The sequence below is a fragment of the Danio rerio genome, chromosome 12 (assembly GCF_049306965.1).
Source record: "Danio rerio strain Tuebingen ecotype United States chromosome 12, GRCz12tu, whole genome shotgun sequence".
Lineage (NCBI taxonomy): Eukaryota > Metazoa > Chordata > Actinopteri > Cypriniformes > Danionidae > Danio > Danio rerio.
The window spans coordinates 11063716-11086575 of record NC_133187.1 but is presented as its reverse complement, the minus strand read 5'-3'; the positions used below and the strand labels follow the sequence as shown (position 1 = coordinate 11086575).

Below are 22860 nucleotides of genomic sequence, written 5' to 3'. Positions count from 1 at the left end.
ATCTGAAACTGCATTGGTTTAAATTCCAGATCCATACGTCCATGTGTCCTTCTTGCATCACAGCCAAACAACAGAGACGATCCAAAGCAACTTGAACCCAACATGGGATCAAACTCTTATTTTTAAAAATGTGGAAATCTATGGTGATCCCCAATCTCTGGTTCAGAATTCACCAGTAGTGGTTATGGAAATCTTTGACCGTGATCAAGTGGTTAGTCTGACGGATTTATGCTCTCGCTTTCATTACACCCATTTGTCATCAGCTTCTGAATCTGCACCAGGACATTTAAAAGGGAAAAATTAAGAATTTAATTAAATGAATTTAAAAATAAGTAAAATACCAGACAAATTATCGCTACTGTATGTACTTCCCTTTTTAGTATGCAAGTGTATATACAGAATGATTGAATTTTTTATTTATGCTTTTGTGTAGGGTAAAGATGAAATGCTTGGAAGAAGTACATGTGTACCTTTGGTGAAGTTGGCTTCAGGCATGGATGGATCTCCCAAACTTCTCTGGGAGCCTGTAACACACAAAAATGCTTCGGCTGGGGAGATTCTGGTAGCTGCAGAGCTGATTCTAAAGACAAAGGTATGGTTTGTCATAGTGAATTGGCCATTGGTGTTGTTCAATGGCGCCAAAATCTGTTTCAAATTAAGGTGTTTGTTGCTTCTTCCAGGGAAATGACACTGAACTTCCCCTTGTTCCCCCAAAACGGGGAGATAGTCTCTATATGGTTCCTCAAGGGGTGCGACCAGTAGTGCAGCTCACTGCCATAGAGGTCAGTTTATCTATAATTTTTCAAATTATGGGAGGTTTATGAATCTATATATGATCTTCCAAGATAAAAAAAAAAATCTGAAAACGTACTCAAAAAAACAATAAATTCCAAAAAAAAAAAAATTTAAAACTGTTGTTAGAAAGGTGCCTTGGAATCAGTTTCGGATATTATATTGTTTATTTGGAGGGTGGAAACTCGAAGTTCACTGCATGACAGATGGAGGCACAACTGCTTTAATCATTTGCTCTTATATTTCTGTAATTTCTGGTCCTACAGATAAGAAAAATGCATATCCTCATCTAAACTGTAAAGACATTTTTTTATTTGCTTCTTGCAATAAAAACAGAGCATTTGTGCTTTTCTAAAATATTCATCTAATTTCTTTGTCCTTGTGAACTTGAGCGCATCAGAAGGAAAGAAACCATGTATATTTGGCTTGCAGTGTATATATGAGAGAGAGATCAAAATGTTTACTTTAAAATAACCAATTTATATTGAAAACAAATATTTTGAGATAATGTAATGCATATTTACATTGTCATTTAGCAGACGCTTTTTTGTTTCTTTTCTCGCATGTTTACAATCATTATCTCTAGTTGGTGCTTTGACAAGGTTTTTGCATGCGCTTGAGCACTTATTAGGCTATACAGGCAATTAAAGGCTGACTTATTATGATTTGAGTTTATTAATAAACTAATTGACTAATGACTAATTGTTAAAATGAACAACTGGTTGACCATAAATCTTTTTTTATTTGGTGGCAGCCCTAATGTTTTGTGTTTTTCTAAATTACTTTTATTGAATTGTTGATTGCATGATGAAATTACATTGATTTTTAGTTGAACCATAAATATTAGTAAATCTTGTATTTGTTAAGGCAGAAAATACTATTTAAAATTTGACTTTAAATTGCAGGTTCTAGCATGGGGACTGCGAAACATGAAGATGTATCAGCTGGCTCCAGTGACTTCACCCTGTCTGGTGGTGGAGTGTGGAGGAGAGCGCGTTCAGACAGCGGTCATCAAAAACATGAAGAAATGCCCCAATTTCCAAGGAAATGTCCTCTTTTTAAAAGTGGTAGGCAATAAGACTTTGATATTTTAATGCAGTGACATTCATATTTAAATGTGGTTTAAGTATCTATATAAATGTGGTTTACGTGTCTATATATCTTCAGCTTGTTGTTGTTTTGTTTTGTTTTGTTTTTCTTCCAAAAGCTTCTACCAAAAGAAGAGATGTATACTCCACCTATAGTGCTGAAAGTCATTGACCATAGACCTTTTGGACGGAAACCTGTGGTGGGTCAATGCACCATCACTTCCCTGGAAGAGTTCCGATGTGACCCGTATGTCACAGTTTCTGAAGTTGCCATGTCTTCAAAAGGTGCGTCATCTTTTCCTCGTCTGTGATGGCTAAATTTCATTCCTTCCTTTCACTGATTTATTTTTGGAGATCTCTTTCATAAGGTGTGCACCCATTCAAGGTATAAAAAAAACACTTTTTATTTGCTTATATTGCAGGATCACTTATTTCACAGTTTCTCAAATGGTTAATTTAGGGAACCTCTTTAAACCCTGCCTTTCTGGGCTTCTGCTCTGCTCTGATTGGTTAGATCTTTCAGTCTGTTTTGTTTTGGTCTGCCACACCATGGGTCTGTTCTTTGTACATGGATTACTTGGTTAGCTGGATTTGGATATTGATGATTTGACACGATCCAGGATCATATTGTTCTTCAAAAATCTTAAGTTGTTGTCATAGCAACAGTTCTGGTAGTTCAAACTTGCTTGGGAGCAGGTTCATATCGGGTCAGTTTAACCAAAGATAATACTGAAAGTGTGTACCAAATGCTTAAATTTTTTTACAGTAGTTATGTACACTTGAAAAAATAGTAAATATATAGTTTTTACACATATAAAGTAAAAAAAATATATATATATTAATAAAACTTGATGCAATTTGCACTCCGAAATAAAAGTACAAGTACTGCCACCTGGTGGTTCAAAAAGAAAATTTATTGACATTAACTTTTTACATACAAACGCATACAAACGCGTACATGCACAATATTCAGCATTTAAAAAAAAAAAAGGATAATTTATGCAGTCATGTATGTGTTTTGACCGCTAATAACCCGATGATTTGGTGCTTCGCAAAAGTTGCAGACAACTTTACCAATATCAAAATGCTTTTTTGATGCAAAATTAATTTATACAGTTATTCTATACGCCGATTGCCATAAAAAAATTGAGTAGGCCTAGGCTACTATAATAAAGAAAATCTTCTCTAAATCTAAAACTAAATACATTGATATGCCTTGAAATGCATGATAAACACTCTTAACACATTAAAAGTGTAAAGCCTGCAGCCCACAACAAACGTGGAAAGTTATTTCGTATATTTAACGAACCTTTTTGCTAATTTTACGTAATTTAGCTCAAATGGATAATTGAATATTAATTAGATGATGTCGTTACGCTGCTGTGCCGTCAGCCAATCGTTGCATTGCTAATCATGTTTTCGAGGATGATATATCTGTCCTTCACAACACACGCAGCGATCTCAGATCAGTTCATCCAGACATTTTTATCTGATTCGCGAACTTGTTTGAAGAACTAAATTAGCCAGAGATTAGTTAAGATAAACAGATCCAGGATCTGCCAAATCATATTAGATCATTTAAGTGGGGTACGAAGAATGGACCCCATATCTGAATTTCAGCTTCAGAAGCATACTTAGCACTTTTTTAAACCCTGATACTAATAGTAATAATGCCTTTGACTTTAGTTTTTTTTTTTTTTCTACAGTGCATACAGTGCAGAAAATAGGGATGGTCAGCATATATATATATATATATATATATATATATATATATATATATATATATATATATATATATATATATGTGTGTGTGTGTGTGTGTGTGTGTGTGTGTGTGTGTGTGTGTGTGTGTGTGTGTGTGTATATATATATATATATATATATATATATATATATGAGATATTACACCCCCTGAATTATTAGCCCCCTGTTTATTTTTTTCCCCAATTTCTGTTTAACAGAGAGAAGATTTTGTCAACGCATTTCTAAATGTATAATAGTTTTAATTTAACTCATTTCTAATAATTGATTTGTTTTATCTTTGCCATGATGACAGTAAATATTTTACCAGGTATTTTTCTAGACACTTCTATACAGCTTAAAGTGATATTTAAAGGCTTAATTAGGTTAACTAGGCAGGTTAGGGTAATTAGGCAAGTTATTGTATAACAATGGTTTGTTCTGTAGACTATTGAAAAAATAAATAAATAAAGCTTAAAGGGGCTAATAATTTTGACCTTAATTGTTTTTAAAAATGTAAACTGTTTTTATTCTAACTGAAATAAAACAATACTATTAGACATACTGTGAAAATGTCTTGTTCTTCAACATTTGGGAAATATTTAAAACAGAAAAAAGGGGTTTAATAATTCTAATTGCAAGTGTGCTTAAATACTTTTAAAAAATGACTTTTTCATTTGCTTTATAAATGCACTTAAATAGAAATATGAACTTGGATTAACCCTTCCATATAAAGTTCAGCAGTATGTTACATTTCACTGGTGTGTACACAAACTTTAGCATAAACTCCCTCAATTTACATCTTTTAACATCTAAAAATAAAAATTCTATTTGTATAACAATGAAAAATCTTAAATATGTAAATATTTCTCAGAATTTTACCCTTAGTCTTGTATGCAACTGCTTGCCCAGGCTCATGCACTCTGCACATCAGTTAGCCACGCTTATTTACATGTCGCAGTTACACAGAATAAAAAAAAATGGTTGTTTTTTTTTTTTTTTGCAGTAATGATGTCATGATTCACTTCCCCTACCCTGTGTGTCTGTTTTATTTATTTAATTTTTTTTTACTCTTGCTTTTTTTTTCCTGTACCACGCATGTATTTGAAATTTGTCTGAACTTTTACATTCACAATCAACTGTATAACATGTCGATATCCAGAAGCAAAAACAATGTTGACTTTTCACTTTCTTTTCTTGCAGTGTCTTTGATGGCAGCTAGTCCAGGACACCTCTCAGTAAACATTGATGATAGCAGACAGCAGCTTCTAGAAGCTCAGGTACTGTCCCTGATGTTTTGCTGTTGACAAGTCAGTGTTTAGTTTACTGGTTTAGGTACTGAATCTCACTTTGTGAGAGAACTCTATGTACATAATAGACACTGGTACACACATCTGTGTTATTTACTTTGTGAATTTCAGTACATGTATGGCATCTCAGCTGCTGTTGACAAAATAGCCACTGCTGGTCACCGTCAAGTATGTATAGTAATAAGGCACTTTAATCAAAATTCCTTAATCTAGTAATTAAATGTAATTCATGAGCTAATGCTATGAGGTGTGTAGCTTCTGCCTTAGTGCTAGCTGTATCAGAGTGAGTGTCATTGCTTTGTTTATTATGCTTATACTTCTCCTTGCTAAAAAGAAACAATGGCAATTCTCTTTTTCACCAGTAGAGGCACTGAAATTACAAACTTCACCAATGAAATGTACTTTGTACCTCACATTGACCCTGATTTAATTGTCAATCTTAAAATTCTGTATTTACAAATGGGTCCAATTGAGGGTATATCTAATCAATCTAATGTGCTCCAAATGATCAATCTCATTTCCCATTTAGGTGATTTGTACAGCTGACCTGCTTTATATGGAATACTAACATTCTTGAAAGTGTGTTGTGTACATGTTCTGTTTTTCTACTGGCTTTCTGAGGCTACATCTCCACTAACCCAAATAGATTTGAAAATGAATCTTTCTCTACATTTTTTTTTTCTCACTAAACTTTACTGAACTTTTGCACATTCTATGTCAATGAAGAAATTGCATTTTATTTATTTAATGTTGTTGTCCTTTTTCATGTTCAGGTTTGGAAAATCAAGATTTTTAAAAACAGTGATTCATGTTTAGTCATGTAAAGTACCTATAAACATGTTGATATCACATTTATAGCCAGTATGTGCAGTTCACAGTAGCTGCGTTCACATGGACCTAAATCACTTCTTTGAGATTGGATATAGCCCAGTTTGAATAAAAAGGTGAAATTTTATTCAAATGGACAAGGGGTGGTTAAAACATTTTCAAATCCAATTGAGAGGACATCTAAATGCTCGACTGAACTGGTTCAGTCATTGTCAGCATTTTCCAATTCAGAAAAACAATATTTGAAATCTGTGCTGCCGTTATTTTCTCAACAAGATCGCCCCATTACACAGTGCACTAAAGGATCCTTCTCAGTTGTACGTTTAAAGTGCTGATATTTTCAGCATGGTGGACATACAGTGCATCCGGAAAGTGTCTAGCGCTTCACTTTTACCACTTTTTTTTTATGTTACAGCCTTATTCCAAAATGGATTAAATTCATTTATTTGCTCAATTCTATACACAATACCCCGTAATGACAATGTGAAAAAAGACTGTTGACAAAAGTTGTTGCAAATTTACTGCAGACAATCCTGTCTCAGAGATCTACAGGCAATTCCTTTGTCTTCATGCTTGATTTGTGCTTTGACATGCACTGTCAACCCTGGGACCTTATATAGACTGGTGTATGACTTTTCAAATCATGTCCAATCAACTGAATTTAGCACAGGTGAACTCAGAGTAAGCTGCTGAAACATCTCAAAAGTGATCTGTGGAATGTACCTGAGCTCAATTTAGAGCTTCACGGCAAAGGCTCTCAATACTGATGTACATGTGAATTTTTTAGGTTTTTATTTTTAATAAATTTGTAACAACCTCAAAAAAAAAACACATTGTCATTTTGGGGTATTGAGTAGAATTTTGAGAAAATAAATTAATTTAATTCATTTTGAAATAAGGCTGTAACAAAAAAAAAAAAATGTGGAGAAAGTGAAGCACTATGAATACTTTCCGAATGCACTGTATGCTTGGTGATCATATACTTGATAGAAACACAGACTTATGTCCTTTTTTAAATTGTTTCTTCCCCTATCGGAGAAATACTGCAGGACATTTGTCTTCAGATGTCTTGTTTTGTTACTGAAAATGGGGAATTTTTATAACTTACGCTTGTAAAATCAATGGTCGTTGTCTGTCCAATTAAATTCATTTTAAGTCTGTTTTTTTTTTTTTTTTTTTTTTTTTTTTTTTTTTTTTTTAAATAAACAAAATGCAAAAGGATTGAAAAGACCAAAAGAAAATGACTAAATTTTGCTGTCATTTTTGTAACTTCTGACATTTTGGTGTACATGAGGATTTCCATACAAAAACGTCATTTTCAAATGTATGTGGATTAATGTAGATTTAGCCAGCTTCACCCATTTTAACTAACTTTGTGTATTTTGAGTGATATGGGCATGTAATCATGAAGTATATGGACAGGGTGCACAGTTCCATTTAGATTTAGCTGTTGAAATACTGGTATGAATTTCAGAATTCTTTTAAATAGATTTGATAGAAATAACATGTCATTAAACCACCTAGATGTTGCACTGATAAAATTATATAATCCCAACTTTAGTTTAGCAATAATTCTGCTTACCAAACCTTAACATATAATCTTTTTTTTTTTTGTGTGTGTGTGTTCAATACATGGTCTACCTGGCAGCGTGAGAAGGTGAGTTCTTTCTGAGTTCTTTCCACCTAAACCAGTTAGATCTTGATTTACATTATCAACAAATATGTATATTAGTTCATATAGATAACTTGCTAATTTTGTCCAACTTACAGGAGAAAGAGACTGTTGATTGGTGGAGTAAGTTTTATGCTTCCCTTGGACAAAGTGAGAAATGCCGTCCATATCTTGACAAAGGATATGACACACTGGAGGTGAGTGTCTATACTGTAGCAGAGCAATATAGATTTGCATTATTATGTAAAATTAAGTCAGTAAATACACTGATATTTAGGAATGCTAAACTCTTAAAGGTGCAGTAGGTGATTGTCTTCAGAAGCATTTTTTGTTGTGCTGGTTGAAAGTCTCTTCACAGTCTAATAATAGGGATTAAAATAAATGATCTAATTGTATTTTTTTGTATTTTTTTTTATTTTAAAACTAAAAAATGTTCATCCAATTAAATAGAGTCGGACCGATATCTCTCATAATTCCGATGAGTAGGCGAAACTCTCTGTCACCAAATGCAGATTTGAACAACTGCGCAGGCGTTTGTACGTAGCTCCGCCGACCGCTGTTGGTGCTGTGCGTTCACGAGAGAGGGTGCGCGCGCAAGATCGGTAAAAACATGCTGTATCAAAACTTTTTAAAAACCTGAATCAATATTGGAGTTACCTTTGCACGCTGGAGGAAGGATGAAACAATGGCTAAAGGATTTCTCTTAGACGGGTAATGTTTTGTTTTAAAACTATTTAAGCTTCATGCAAAGCTGATGTAACGTTAGATGTTGTTACAAACGAGTTATATCTTCACAGAAGTGTTGTTCAGCTACTTAAATCTTCCGATAAAAGATTAATAAGACTATCTCAGTTTTATAAGGGATCTTTTACAGCATCGATGATGTAGATTTTAATTAGTTTAACAACAAAACACAAGTAAATACCGCTATTCTGCATAGTCTCTCCCTATATTGTTGACCATACAACTCTAAATATTCACTCTGAAATAGCATGTCAGTTTGGCTTGCTCGCCGCCGGACAAGCACTAGTCGCTTTTAACACATGACAGAGGGTTCTTTTGCTGTGCTAGGAGGTGTGGCTCTAGACGGCAAGGGAGGGACTGTGATTCAGAGATTTATGCTAAGCTGTTAGCATTGTGAAAGATCACCTACTGCACCTAACATAAAAATGTGTTGCTTTAAAAAATCTATAATTGTATCTGCATTAGGAGTAGGATATGCTTTCACAGACTGTCACTGTAATTGTTTCTGGTTTCATAGGTTTATGAGCATGAGCTTGAAAATGTGAAGGAGTTCATGGGTCTTACTGATTTCTGCAAAACCTTCAAATTGCAACGTGGGAAAAATGAAATCGATGATGAGGACCCCAATGTTGTTGGAGAATTTAAGGCAAGGTGTTTTCTAATTGGGTTTGGTGTTATACAAGTCACGTTTTGCATGTCTTGTTTTTCCTGTGTAAGGCTTGAAGCTTACGCTGCTATTCTGAACCAATAATCGGAAAGGGAAAGCAGTTGAAGGATGGCGTGTTTAAATCCATTATTTATCTGACTCCATTGTAATTAATCTGACTCCATTTAAAGTTGTTATCATCGTTGATAAAGAGAAAGAATCTCAAAGCTTAAAGCAGGCAAAGTTGTTAAGATACATGTTTAAATATACAGACAGTAGAATGAAACAAACTAACATACTGTATAAAGAAATTAGCTGTAACATATGCACTGCTGAGCAACAAAGACAGTGAAACTGCCTTTGTTAGCATATGAGTCTACGCACCGGTGTGCGGGAGATGCAGAGTAAAAGCCATTCTCCCAGATCAACAGCTACCTTTCCTTATTATACCCTGAGCAAAGCATTGTCAAACATAAGTGAAAACTAACTCCCAAAACCAGCTGGACATGAGAGCAAAGTTGAGGAGATAAAGTGGGGGAGAAGAACATTAACATACTCTCCTCAGGCCATGACTAAACAATAGTAAATATATTATAGATCGAAATACAATTAATCAATGTCTCTGTTGATTTCATCACTACAACACTGAAGTCATAAACTGTCAATTGACACCAAACATGACAGAGTTATCTGAAAGAAGAACACAGGCAGATGAATTGTGTATGGTGAAGAGCACATGGTTACTGTAAGCAAATGGCAGAGATGTGTATTCACCTTATTCTCAGCTGTCGAGCGGGCGCTGCCATTTGAATCTTTTTGTCTCGCGACTTCCGGTCACATTCACTTCCATTCATTTTTTGACGTTAACAACTGCTCGTTACGCTGCTTGATGTTGCAATTTAATATTTTCTTATTATATTATGCTACTTGGTCTGTATAGTCATGCAAACATTTGTTTGTTGAGCAAGTAGTTTGGCCATTTTCTGCCGTTTATTATTCCTAGTCATTTCTCCCATAGGCGACTGAATCGGAAGTTCTAAGACAATCGCGAAAACAGGCGCACTTCCGCATTTTAGAATAAGGTCAATTGGAGCTGTGAGGAACTCTGCCTCACCAGCAGGACCCATCCCATGCTTGGAATGTCTCAGTAGTCCTTCATTAGCATAGAAGGAAAAGTATATATTTTCTCGGCTTACACCTGCATTAGTTGAAAAAGTCACATTTCCAAAAGTAAAATGAGCTGAGAGCACCATTCTATGTTGACTTTTGTGTTTTTTTCCATTCCATTGTATCAATTGATGATGGTTTTCAGGGCTCTTTTATGGTCTACCCATTGCCTGATGACCCAACGGTGTTGGCTCCACCACGTCAGTTTAGAGAGCTGCCCGACAGCGTCTCTCAGGAGTGTGTGGTCAGAATCTACGTGGTTCAAGGCATCGACCTGCAACCCAAAGACAACAATGGCAAAGTACTGTCTTTTGTTCAGCATTTCAGAAAGCATTAGTAATTATTTTTTATTTTAACTACTTATTTACCAATTACTTTTTTGGTAAACAAGAAGCAATGGTTCCTTATCTTTTCTAGTGTGATCCCTACATCAAAATCTCTTTGGGAAAAAAGTCTGTTGATGACAGAGACAACTATATGCCCCTGACTCTCAACCCGGTGTTCGGAAGGTAATGTAAGATTAAGAGTTTGTCTTGGATATTGATGTCAAGCTGTTGAAGAGGACTGATCGAGAACTGTTTTCTGTTTTGTAACAGAATGTTTGAAATTACATGCTTCCTCCCTCAAGACAAAGACTTGAAAATTGCAGTCTATGACTTTGATCTGCTAAGCCGTGATGAGAAAGTTGGGGAAACAGTGATTGACTTGGAAAACCGGTTCCTTTCTCACTTTGGATCCAACTGTGGTTTAGCCCAGACATACTGCATGTAATACACTTTATTGACTTTTTTTCTTTGAGGACAATATTAAAGAAACGGCTTGCATACTATAAATACTAACTTATTATTCATCAAATAGATCTGGGCCAAATCAGTGGCGTGATCAGCTCAAACCATCTCAGATTCTTGAGCATCATGCTCGTTGGAAAGGATTGAGTCCTCCTCGGAGTGAAGACAATGGCAACACTTTATCCTTTAATGGCCAACTGTATAGTCTCTCTGACTTTGGTAATTTTTCAGATTTGTATTTATTTCTAATTTTTGTCATCCTTATGTTTGCTTGACAAAGTGTTGTTGCATTATATAAACCAAACTAAACTGTCCTTTTAGCCTGTACTGTCAAGTTGAAGATCTTTTCTAGTTTATTGCACATACAGTTGTCCCTTAGTGGACAATACAATGATCACGTTTACCTTTGTTCAATGAGATTTCGAGGGGGAAATCCAGGCATTTTAAATGGAACTTATGTGTTCAAATTTTCATTTGAGGTAAAAAATTCCAATTCCTGACTATAAAAAAAAGTCGCTTAAGTGAGTTTGGCTTTACATGTGAGTTACAATTGATATCCTTTTTTGTTTTTATTATATTTTTAACATACAATTTTGCTAAAGAAACCAGTCCATAAGACCGTTGTTGAACAAATTGGGCAATTTTTCCTTAGCAGACAAAAAATTATAAAATAAATCCTGTGCTTCAAGAAAGACATTTAACTTTTTCTGGTGCTAAGGATACCCAGATAAGATGAAACAAGATACCACACAAGTAATGTTTTATGAGTCTTTGAGACTGCCCCATTTAGGCTTTAATCTGAATTGTGCCTTTTTGGTAACTGTTGCTTTAATTTTAAATGAAATGCTCTTTTCATGAGAGGGTGGAGTTAAAAATGCCCATGTGTCGGCATAGTGGCAGATACAAAAACAAGACTAAGGCCCCGTTTACACTAATGTGTTTTAGTTTGAAAACGCATAAGTTTTGCTACGGTTACGCCATCCGTCCACACTCCGCCGGAGTTTTCGAGCGCCGAAAACGCTGGAGAGGCCGTTTTCATTCTGAAACGCTGCTGCTCCGTCTCAATGTGGATGATGGAAAACGGAGACATCTGAAAACGGAGGCGGGGCTGCAGACATTCGCCTCTCTGATTGGGGCTTTTCCCTCAATATTAAGTAGCCTAACACACACAGTTCAGTCCTGCATCTTCTCCGTGTAAGTTCAGACTTCACACGTTTGATCAAGGCTGCAGTCTCTTCTATTCAGTTTGATATGGAAAACAGACTATACCGAGGACATGGGTAAATCTTCAAAGGGAACAGTCAGTGTACTTTATAACCTCATTCACATCACCCTGGCTACGTTGTTTCACTTTCTCAACAATAAAATGTACACATGATATAACTGCCTATTTTCATTTTAATATTGACAACTAAACAGACAGCAGACATGTTGAGGCGCCGTGCTGCATATATGAGCGTCATCTTCACTGTGTGGATATTTATAACAAAACGGAGCCGATAACAACTGCCTCCTTTCAATTTCAGTGAAAATACGAAACATACCCTCTCTTCTGCTGAATATCAGTTTTAATAATCAATGATGGCCATTATTAAGTTTATACATTATAGGAAATAAAGGCTAGCGATCAGTCAATATACAGAATGGGCTACGTGCTTACATTAATCATTAACTTATCTTTGCGCTCTGCCAAAACACGTTACCTGAGAACAAGTAATAGATTCCAATGACCAAAGTCAGGGAACGTGTTGTTAAAGACAACAAGATGAATGAAATATCCCGATTAATAAATATAGTGAGATTAGATCCAGCGGGAGATGCTTGATGAGAAGTCCGACTAGCAGAGCTCTCATCTGGGTAGATGGGCTGCAGCGCTTGCCAAAGAGTGTGTGTGTGGTCACGTGATGTGCGTTTTCAGCGTTTTGGTGTGGACTGAGAGCAGTTCAGAAACGCTGGGTAATTCGCGAGTGTGGACGCAGATCGTTTTCATTCTAAAACGCCGTTTTAAAACTAAAACGCACTAGTGTAAACGGGGCCTGACATCCTATGCTAATGAATTAGGGGTCACCACTAATGGGTTGGGTTTTCCGTACAACAGAAGATTGTCAATCAAAGCATTTCTGCAGACTGTTTTTAAAAAGTGTGATTATAAAACAAATAACATTAATACATTTTTACCATTAGAAGCTGGTTATATTCACAGACTTGTGCCACACAAAACCCTTATAAAAGTGATTTTTGCATAATAGGTCCCATTTAAAAACCACCCAAAATCTAAATAACCTTAAATGAAACTTTAACTACAGTGTTTTGTCAGGCCAGCATGCAAGTCATGTAATTATGTTTGATGTGCTGTTGTATATTTTTCTGTGTGTGCATTTTAGAAGCAAACAAGGAAATTCATGAACACCTGGGACCTCCAAGTGAACGGATTGCTCTGCATGTCCTCAGAACTCAAGGACTGGTTCCAGAGCATGTTGAAACCAGAACTCTATACAGTAGCTTCCAGCCGACTCTCCCGCAGGTCTGATGCTGCTCACTGTCTGGTTCTTTCTGTGATTATTATTTATTTTTTTTTTTTGCAAAGATCTGTTTTGTTTGATGGCAAGCTAAAAACTCTGCTTTATCTGTGCTTTGTAGGGAAAACTACAGATGTGGGTTGACATTTTCCCAAAAAGCTTAGGGGCTCCTGGACCACCTTTTGACATATCTCCACGCAAAGCAAAAAAGTGAGAAGAAATGGATACTTTAAGTTATGCTTGTTTGATCAATGATTGACTAATAAACTTTTTTTCTATCAGGTACTTCCTACGCGTCATTGTTTGGAACACAACTGATGTAGTCTTGGACGAAAAAAGTATTACTGGAGAAAATATGAGTGACATCTATGTCAAGGGGTAGGTAAAAGTCTTTGTTATTGTTTAAGTCAAATAAAGAGAGCATCATAAAAGTTTCACTTTTGACAAAATAATCTGTTTATCTTCTCAATTTCTTCTTTAACAGTAATTGAAATGTCTGGTGAAGGTTTTGAGAATGAATCTTTACATTTTTATTTAATATATGTCACACAGAAACTATTAATATTGTGCAGGATTCCTTGCTTTTATACATATACAATGCAATACAATATTTATTTATATAGCACATTTAAAAACAACCACGGTTGACCAAAGTGCTGTACATAAGAGTGCTAAAAACAGAAGCAGAATATAAAAGAAACATTTAACAGATAAAAGCAATAAAACGGTAATCAAGGAGTATTAAAAGAGAGAGAATAGATAGGTCTTTAAAACAGACTTGAACACAGAGATTGAGGGGGAAAGTCTAATGTGAATTGGTACACTGTTACAGAGTTTAGGACCAGCAACAGCAAACGCTCGATCACCTCGTTTTTTTAAGGCGTGTTCTGGGCACTGTGAGTAAATTGACATCTTAAGATCTCAATGATCGAGAGGGGGTATATGGACAAAGCAAGTCAGTTAGGTACTGAGGAGCAAGATTATTGATGGCTTTGTAAATGAAAAATAAAATTTTAAAATCAATTCTGTATTGAATAGGTAACCAGTGAAGTGCAACTAAGATTAGAGTTACCGACTTATATTTGTGGGTGCCAGAAAGTAGTCTAGCTGCTGCATTTTGAACCAGCTGCAGACGAGAGAGAAGACTGAGAAATACCAAAATAAATATCGCTACAAAAATCTAGACGTGTTGTTATGAAGGCATGAATCACCGTTTGAACATTTTTCTGGGATAAAAGGGCTTAACTTTAGCCAGTTGTCTGAGGTGGTAAAAGCAGGATTTTAAGACGATACTTATCTATTTATCAAATTTTAAGTTTTCATCAAAGATAACAGATTTCTTACACACTGGGTAATATGTGGGGCCAAGGATCCCACATTGACATCTAACAGAGAATTTTCTTTGTGCCCAAATACAATTACTTAAGTTTTTTTTTTATTTAAAAAAAAAATTGCTTAACATATCTAATATGCATTTATTTTTACACATATTTTTACAGTGGTTTATGTATTTTTTTTTTTCATATTTATGCAATGTTTGACATATTCTTAGGTTAGTTTTTTTGTTTTTTGTTTTAAATGCCTCTCCTCTTTTTTTTTTTTTTTTTTTTTCCCCCTCCAGCTGGTTTTTAGCATTTTTGATAATATACATATGTTTATTTGTGATTAGTTGGATGCAAGGAATGGAGGAAGATAAGCAGAAAACGGATGTTCATTACCGATCTTTAGATGGCGATGGGAATTTTAACTGGAGATTTGTTTTTGGATTTGATTATCTGCCCACGGAGCAGCTGTGTCACATATCGAAAAAGGTAATGCAAATTTGGTTTAGCTTCTTATTAGGAGCGCTCCGCAATATTAAAACATTTTTTTTTTCATTTAATAAGGAACATTTTTGGAGTCTTGACAAATCAGAGTTCAGAATACCACCCAAGCTGACTGTTCAAATATGGGACAATGATAAATTCTCACTGGATGATTATCTGGGTGAGAAGACATGTATATGTAGCTATTCTTGGAAATGTGTGTCTTTAGTTCTTCTGTGTATTTATTGAATTTGTATTACAGGTGCTGTTGAACTTGATCTGCACCACCTTATTAGCCCTTCTAAATCATCAGAGAAATGTAGCCTTAGCATGTTGCCGGATGGACCTGCACATCCAAAATCAGACCAATACAAATCTCTCTTTGATCAGAAGTCAGTAAGAGGATGGTGGCCGTGCTACATGGAAAAAGACGGGAAGAAGGAGCTTGGTGTAAGTTTAACTCGTGTTTAGAATCTGTTTTTAACATTTTATGATACAAACAGGCATCAATGAAAAAAATGATTCAAATCTGATTCCTTGGATTTACTAAATTTACGTTAAATAATACGTTAAGTGGTTGTAAACAATTTATTTAGGCTGAATTAAAACAAACAAATCAAGTAGGACATTACTAAATTTAATTGGTTTATAATCAACCAAAAGGAATTGTTTGCAACAATTTAGCAGAAATAAAAATTTCAGTGTATACTGATATTTAACAATGTGAAATAATTGCTCAGAAAGAATTTTACATTGTTCCGGCACAAATCGATTGTTAACTTTTTTTAATTGTTAAGGCCTTATTATGAATTAAAATCAAGAGTCGTAATCATTTTAATAAATTGAGTCGGCAACTAATACAAATCAGTTGTATTGTGTTTATTAACATAACTAATAGGGAATATTTATTTATAATGAGACTATATTGTAAAGTGTTGCCTGTTGTACAGTAATCATTTATGCAGTTACATTTGTTTAAAACATTTATTGAATCTATATACAATAAGCAAAACAAAGTATTTTTTTGGTAATTATAACCGGTAAAATAATTGTTTTGCAGCTTTTCTGAATATAATAATTATGTTGTGATTTAAAAGCTACAGCAAATAATTGCAACAAAAGTTGATAACCGTAAATAAATGTATTCATTTTTATTTATTTAAAAATAAAAGCAAAGGAATACAAAGCTTGTAAAAGTGAATGCAGTTGATATATATATATATATATATATATATATATATATATATATATATATATATATATATATATATAATTTGAGTTTATATGACACAGTTAGGCATGCAAGATATACATTTTTTCTGTTCTGAGAATTGCATGATGTAAACTTAAAAGAAAAAACGTTTTTGTTTTTTTTTGTTTTTTACCCAGACATTTAAAAAGAATTTATTTTAGAGCAGTAATCACAATACTGTCAAACCGTGATAATTTAATCCAAGGTTATATTACAGTCAGAATCTTATACTGGCACATGCCTAGATATAACACAGAATTAGATTTCATCCCCTCACAATTCCGAGTTGAAATAATTTTTTTTCTAGGTGGATGATTTCTGTCAAAATTGTGAAATTTTTAGGTTATACTTTTATCCCATGATGGAAATTGAATTTCGTAGTTTTCTTGCATTTCATATTTCAATCTTTGTCAATCTACTATAGATGAAACTTTTCAGGTTTAATGTTGTTTAATCTGACTTGTTTTCAGTGTGTTGACCAAAACATCAACATTGTTTAAAATATAGTAAATTTGAAACAACTTTTTCAAAATGCATCTATTTGTCAACTTTGCGTGCAGGATTAAATATGCCACACATGGAAAGGCATGATGCTGTTAAAAACATTTCATCATAAAATGATTCCTAAAGGCTTGATTTAATTGTGTTTATTTATGTTGTTTTTAGGGAAAGGTTGAGTTGACTTTGGAGATTGTGAACGAGAAGGAAGCAGATGAGAGGCCTGCTGGAAAAGGCAGAGATGAGCCCAATATGAACCCGAAACTGGATCCTCCCAAGTAATTGAGCACTCACTTTATATGGTTTATCGCTCTGTGGGTTAACAGAAGATCATAAGAAATGTTTCTATTTTAAACTTCCCAGGCGACCTGAAACCTCTTTCTTCTGGTTCACAAATCCATGCAAGACGTGCAAGTTCATAGTGTGGCGAAGATTTAAGTGGCTGTTCATCGGCCTGGTTGTGCTCATCTTAGTGCTGCTGTTCCTTGGGATCTTGTTTTATTCATTACCGGTAATGAACATAATACTTCCTTTCACAAACTTTCACTTGCGATGTAATGCCTACAATGCTAATGAATGTTTGCATTTTTTTCAGAACTACATTTCAATGAAGATCGTCAAACCCTTCAGTTGAGCTAAGGGATGATATCAAGGGAGGATGTTAACCTCTTGCCGTTTTTATCCATGTTTTTGGCATGATTTGGGTTCTTCCACGCATCTCGATACATAACAGAAATGGTTTGTTTTGTTTGTGTTGTTAATCACATGCACATCCTTCGATACAGTGTTCATTTTGTTGTGTCCTGTTACATTTGGTTCTTTAGACGTTTGCCATTAATCACATTTTGCACCAATATTAATCATAAATCTTCACTTTTGTGGTTCAGGTTTTACTAAAATTTAGACACATTTGGACACAAACCATGAAGTTTTTTGTGAAAAAAAATATTTTATAGTATTATAACCTCAGATCATTTTAAAGTTTGTTAGTTAAAATAAAATATGAAATTGTTGAATAAAGATATTAACATGTTTGATTTAAAATTATTGTACGAGTCAGTTTGTTTATATTTTAACACAAACAATTGCGTTAAGTGCTGTTATGTCAAGTGCTTTCTATGAAACATTGCCACAGGCCTTGGGTATTAGTGGTAGAGTTTAGCATTGTAAAAATATACTTGAACACGAAATAACTGTAAATCAATGACACTTCTGTGAAATCAAATTGCCCACTTTGGAAGCAACACCGATTGATAATCAATTTCACATGCTGTGGTGCAAATGGAATAGACAACTGGTGGAAATAATAGGCAACCAGCAAGACACCCTCAATAAAGAGGTGGTGCAGGTGGTGTCGACAGACCACTTCTCAATTCCTATGCTTTCTGCTTTTGAACGCTGGCGGTGCTTTCATTTTAGTGGTAGCATGAGACTGTCTACAACCCGCACAAGTGGCTCAGGTACTGCAGCTCATCCAGGATGGCACATCAATGCGAGCTGTGGCCAGTAGATTTGCTTTGTCTGCCGTGGAAGCGCTATTAGACGACAGGCCAGTACATCTGGAGATGTGGAAGAGGCCGTAGGAGGGCAACAACCTAGCAGCAAGACTGCTACTTTTGCCTTGTTTACATTTTTTTTTATTAACTTTGAAACGAGCAGCAGAAAAAAATATAACATCAAAATAATTGAATAAAAATTATGTAATTGAATGATAAATGATAAATTGAATGATAAATTGAATGATGTTACCACAGTCTTAAAGAAATGTACTAAAATTAATCTAAAAATCAAATAACTTTGGGATGGCGATCTAAATATGCCGGATTTCTGTACATTTCATAATACTCTCAAAATTAAATGGGGCAAAATCTTTCTCAAAAATCCAACCTCAATCTGGAACTTTATTCCAACTTACATATTTTATAAATTTGGAGGGCTTCATTTCTTATTACTCTGTAACTATAATGTTGATAAAATACCAGCTAAACTGTCTCAATTTCATAAGCAATTTATTCTTGCCTGGGGTCACTATTATACAAGCACAACTTTTCTCCTCACAAATATTTTATTTGGAACAACCAAAATATTTTATACACAAACAAACCTCATTTCTTTCCACGCTGGTTTGAAGCAGATATTCTGCTTGTTAGTCAATTATTTAATTCAAATGGCCATTTGTTAAATTGTAAATAATTTATTTATCGATTCAATATTCCCATCCTCCGTAAAGAATTTGCTGTTATGTTTGATGCCATACCATCTAGAACAGGGGTCACCAACCTTTATGAAACTGAGAGCTACTTCTTGGGTACGGATTAATGTGGAGGGCTACCAGTTTGATAAACACTTCTCAAACCACTAATTTGCCCATTTTACTTTTAATTATACTTTATGTTTTTGGTAATAGTTAATGATATTCTTCCACGAGAAGACACTGATCATGTTAATGATTCTCACAAAAGTTATCAACAATGATTTAACAGGGTAGGAAATACCCTGTATTTAATGCATCAATGTGCAACACTATATTTATATATCTCTGCAAATATTTACATTTCTAAATGATTACTTCTATATTAGATGAAGCTTACTGGTAAGTGGCACTATGGTGAGCTATTTTTAGAACAGGCCTGCGGGCAATACGTGTGATCCACGCGGGTCACCCCAGATTCTGGAGTTATCAGGTTATTTCAAGACATCTCCTATTCTTCTGTGTTTCCTCTTTTAGACCCTTCATCCACAATGGTAGGCAAATGTTGTTTCTCTGCAACTTCTTCAAACAAATTAACACAATCTTTATTTCTTAATGATACCGTATCAGTTCCAAATGTTACTTTTTTTTATTGGAATTCTTTTGTTTCTGATACTGATTGGAGAAAAATATGGCTTATCTCAAATAGCTACTTAATTACAACATGAAAGAAATTTCATTTAGAATTATTCATCGTACATAACCAGTCAATACTCTCTTAGTAAGATAAAAAAGATATTGATATTGTTCATTTTGTAAGCAACACCCCGAGTCCCTAGTTCACTTATTTTGGCAATGCAATTATTTGAATTTGCGTTGGAAAGATTTTTCCCTTTTTGTAATTGAGAATGTTGATAAAGATTCTTCCTTACTATGGGAAAATGTTTTGTTTGGTTTAGTTAATTATAAAACAGAAGCTTTACATAAAAAGAAAATATATTTTCTTAAACTTCTTATTAAGAAAATGTTATATACATGGATGTAAAACTTCAAACAAAAAAAAAATTAGATATATTTTGATTACTGAAATGCAGTATTACTTTGAAACTATTTCTAACTCTTTAACAAAAAAAGGCTTTAAAAACAACTGAAATTTGTAAATGATATAATCCTTTTCTTTAATGTGTGATGTATGCACCCCTTCTGTTTGTTTTTGTTTTTTATTGTTGTTGTTTTTTTCAAAATGTTTTCTTTTTGTCTTTCTATTTTCTGTATAATGTACTGTGATTGTATATTTTTACTTTTCGCATTAAAAAAGTACTAAAATTAGGTTAGGTGTTATCTAGCATATGATATTAAAACATTAAAGGTGGCATCATGTACTCAAACATAGCTTTAGTAACCAAAATAAATGAATTGTTGACACTGCAACGTGCTCCCCTGACAAGCCGCCGTATTGGAAATGTCAGTGCAACATTTTTTATTTATTATTAATTTCTATTTTGTATTTTGATGCTAAGAATAGATGCCAAAACAGAAACGAAAGGTAATTCATACCAAGGCTAATTATACACGCAAAGCACCGCATGTGTTGCCTATTTAACAACGATTTAATAACAAAATGAATGAAAAAAACGACTTTCAGATTTTTGGAAGATTAAATAGTTTGTACTGTTGAACCTCTGATTTGAAAAAATAAATAAATAATATTGATGACTTAATTATAATTACATATATTTTTATTAAATAGGAAATTATATGGTTTTAATGATAAAAAGTTGCGATAAGAAAAAAGATTCCTCTGGCCTTGGTTAACAGTAGGTGGCAGTAATGCATTATTATAATTCATTTGTAATGCTACAGTTAAAAAGCTGCGTTACTAGAAAGAATTAAATAAAAATAGAGCTAAACGCAGATAATTAAATTGAGTTATTTAGTTATAATTAAAAGATAATTTGGCATGTCATATTTTGCATATTGAATTTTTAATTCAAAAGTAAATAAGCCAAAAGTACAAACTTTTCTACATTTTCATTCATGGTGAAATCAGTGCACTTTTAATAATAAAATAATTAATATTTATTAGTATAATATCACATCATTTATTATATTATTACTCTGGCAGAACCTGTAATAAATGTCTCCTCATAAAATGAGTAAAAAAGACAATTAAGTAAGTGAAGAACAAAAAATAAAGAATGCCAATTCAAGTAAAGGCACCATATAAATAAAACAATTTATATTAAATGTATTATAAGTATTGTTAACCACAAAAACAAACAAATCTTTATCAAATCTTACACTTTTTTCTTATATTTTATTATATATATATATATATATATATATATATATATATATATATATATATATATATATATATATATATATATAATTTTTATTATTATTAATATTATTATTATAAAAAAATTATTGGCTTTAATAACAAACATACAAATTCCAATCTTACAAAAAAGGACAATGATAGTAACAACGATAATAACTTAACAGATCAGGTTAAATAATATTAAAAACACACATAAAACTGTAATAAAAAAAAAAGAGAGAAACAAAAGAGAGAACGAAAACAAATTAAACAGACACGTATCACAAATACAGCAAGAGGAAAGATAGACTTATGTATCCGTGATATTTCCAAAAATAATTATCATAATAATCCAAGAATCTATAAATTCTCTTGTTTTTAATCAGTTTAAGGGATTTAATAAAAATACCAATTTCAATAAAAAAAAATGTGAAAAAGAAGGCTGTGATTTGAGATTTTTTTTTTTTTGTTTGTGAATAAAATATTTTCATGTGAATAAATTATTTCCATAAAATATTTTTCCATATTTTGCAAATAATAATGTGGTTCTCTGATATATCAATTTTACCTTTTATAGTAACGAATAAAATCTTCTAATTGAAAGGGTCTGGAAGAAGATGTAATTACCTATGTGGAGATTTAAGCTATTCCAAAAGCTTTTTGTGTTTTCACACTGAATATATATGTGATTCAGGGTTTCGTCTTCCGTTTTACAAAATGAGCAGCCAGGAATATCAACCTCCATTTATTTAGTTATTTATTTTTATTGTATAACCATCAGAAACAAACATACAAGACAATACAAAATATTAAACACAAAAAAAACTAAAATACCAATAGTAAAAAAACAAAACAAAGATTAATAAAAATAAATTAATTTAATTACACAAAGTATAGTGTACATCATAGTGTCAGAACAATTGATGCAAATCTAAGATTATTTGATTTTCAACAATTTCACAGCAGAAATAAAGAAGTCAAATTCGATACAAAAAACTTAATGTGAGCCATTTATTTATTTATTTATTTATTTATTAGACGTTGAACTTAGCGGATATGACGTCATCACTCAAGCTCAAGTGCGTGACGTGATATTTAAATAGCCACCTGAATGCGTGATCATTAGAAAAACGACTCTACACCGTTCGCGCTGTATCGCGCTAAAACAACAGAAACGATCAAAAACAACCCTTATTCCTAAACTGCAGTTCCGTTATTCTACATCTGCATCTGAGAGAAAATAAACGACGTTCTGGTAAGTCATGTTTGGACTGCTAACTGGCTAGTCAGCTCCGACAGGTGTTGCCGAGTCAATATTTACCTGAAATTCTTTGTCGAACACTACAGAGGTTTTTAGCAGTTTGGTTCTTTATTAGCGCAAGGTGTGAGAACAACATTTTATGAATCAAAGTCATTCAGTGTCCAGTATGTAATGCTGGATGTTATATTGTCTGTCCGAATAGAGAAATGAGTGTTTGTATTTGGCGGCGGAAGGCT

The 22860-nt window shown here is 33.5% G+C and overlaps 2 protein-coding genes across 11 annotated transcripts in view; both read left to right on the top strand.

Annotated features, from left to right (window-relative positions):
• myof (myoferlin) overlaps window positions 1-17893 on the top strand; it is a 50317-nt gene extending 32424 nt beyond the window's left edge. For 2 of the 4 annotated variants that reach the window (XR_012387515.1, XR_012387514.1), the window contains 22 exons: window positions 30-211; window positions 434-592; window positions 681-782; window positions 1698-1859; window positions 2000-2165; window positions 4824-4900; window positions 5042-5102; window positions 7529-7627; window positions 8692-8820; window positions 10133-10288; window positions 10405-10496; window positions 10584-10754; window positions 10846-10994; window positions 13160-13299; window positions 13416-13504; window positions 13577-13672; window positions 14964-15105; window positions 15181-15280; window positions 15362-15549; window positions 17018-17127; window positions 17213-17360; window positions 17445-17893. Coding sequence is in view for 2 of the 4 variants with exons in the window: in XM_068224535.1 (XP_068080636.1) it covers window positions 30-211; window positions 434-592; window positions 681-782; window positions 1698-1859; window positions 2000-2165; window positions 4824-4900; window positions 7407-7415; window positions 7529-7627; window positions 8692-8820; window positions 10133-10288; window positions 10405-10496; window positions 10584-10754; window positions 10846-10994; window positions 13160-13299; window positions 13416-13504; window positions 13577-13672; window positions 14964-15105; window positions 15181-15280; window positions 15362-15549; window positions 17018-17127; window positions 17213-17360; window positions 17445-17483 (2705 nt within the window). In the remaining 2 variants the exon portion in view is untranslated. Of the gene's footprint in view, window positions 1-29; window positions 212-433; window positions 593-680; window positions 783-1697; window positions 1860-1999; window positions 2166-4823; window positions 4901-5041; window positions 5103-7406; window positions 7416-7528; window positions 7628-8691; window positions 8821-10132; window positions 10289-10404; window positions 10497-10583; window positions 10755-10845; window positions 10995-13159; window positions 13300-13415; window positions 13505-13576; window positions 13673-14963; window positions 15106-15180; window positions 15281-15361; window positions 15550-17017; window positions 17128-17212; window positions 17361-17444 lie in introns of all 4 variants that reach the window. The other 2 variants (XM_068224535.1, NM_200875.2) reach the window with 1 other exon arrangement.
• A 4594-nt stretch (window positions 17894-22487) lies between these two features.
• sun1a (Sad1 and UNC84 domain containing 1a) overlaps window positions 22488-22860 on the top strand; it is a 34913-nt gene continuing 34540 nt past the window's right edge. For all 7 annotated transcript variants that reach the window (XM_073918262.1, XM_073918260.1, XM_073918259.1 and 4 more), the window contains exon 1: window positions 22488-22618. The gene's annotated coding sequence lies outside the window, so the exon portion shown is untranslated. The remainder of the gene's footprint in view (window positions 22619-22860) is intronic.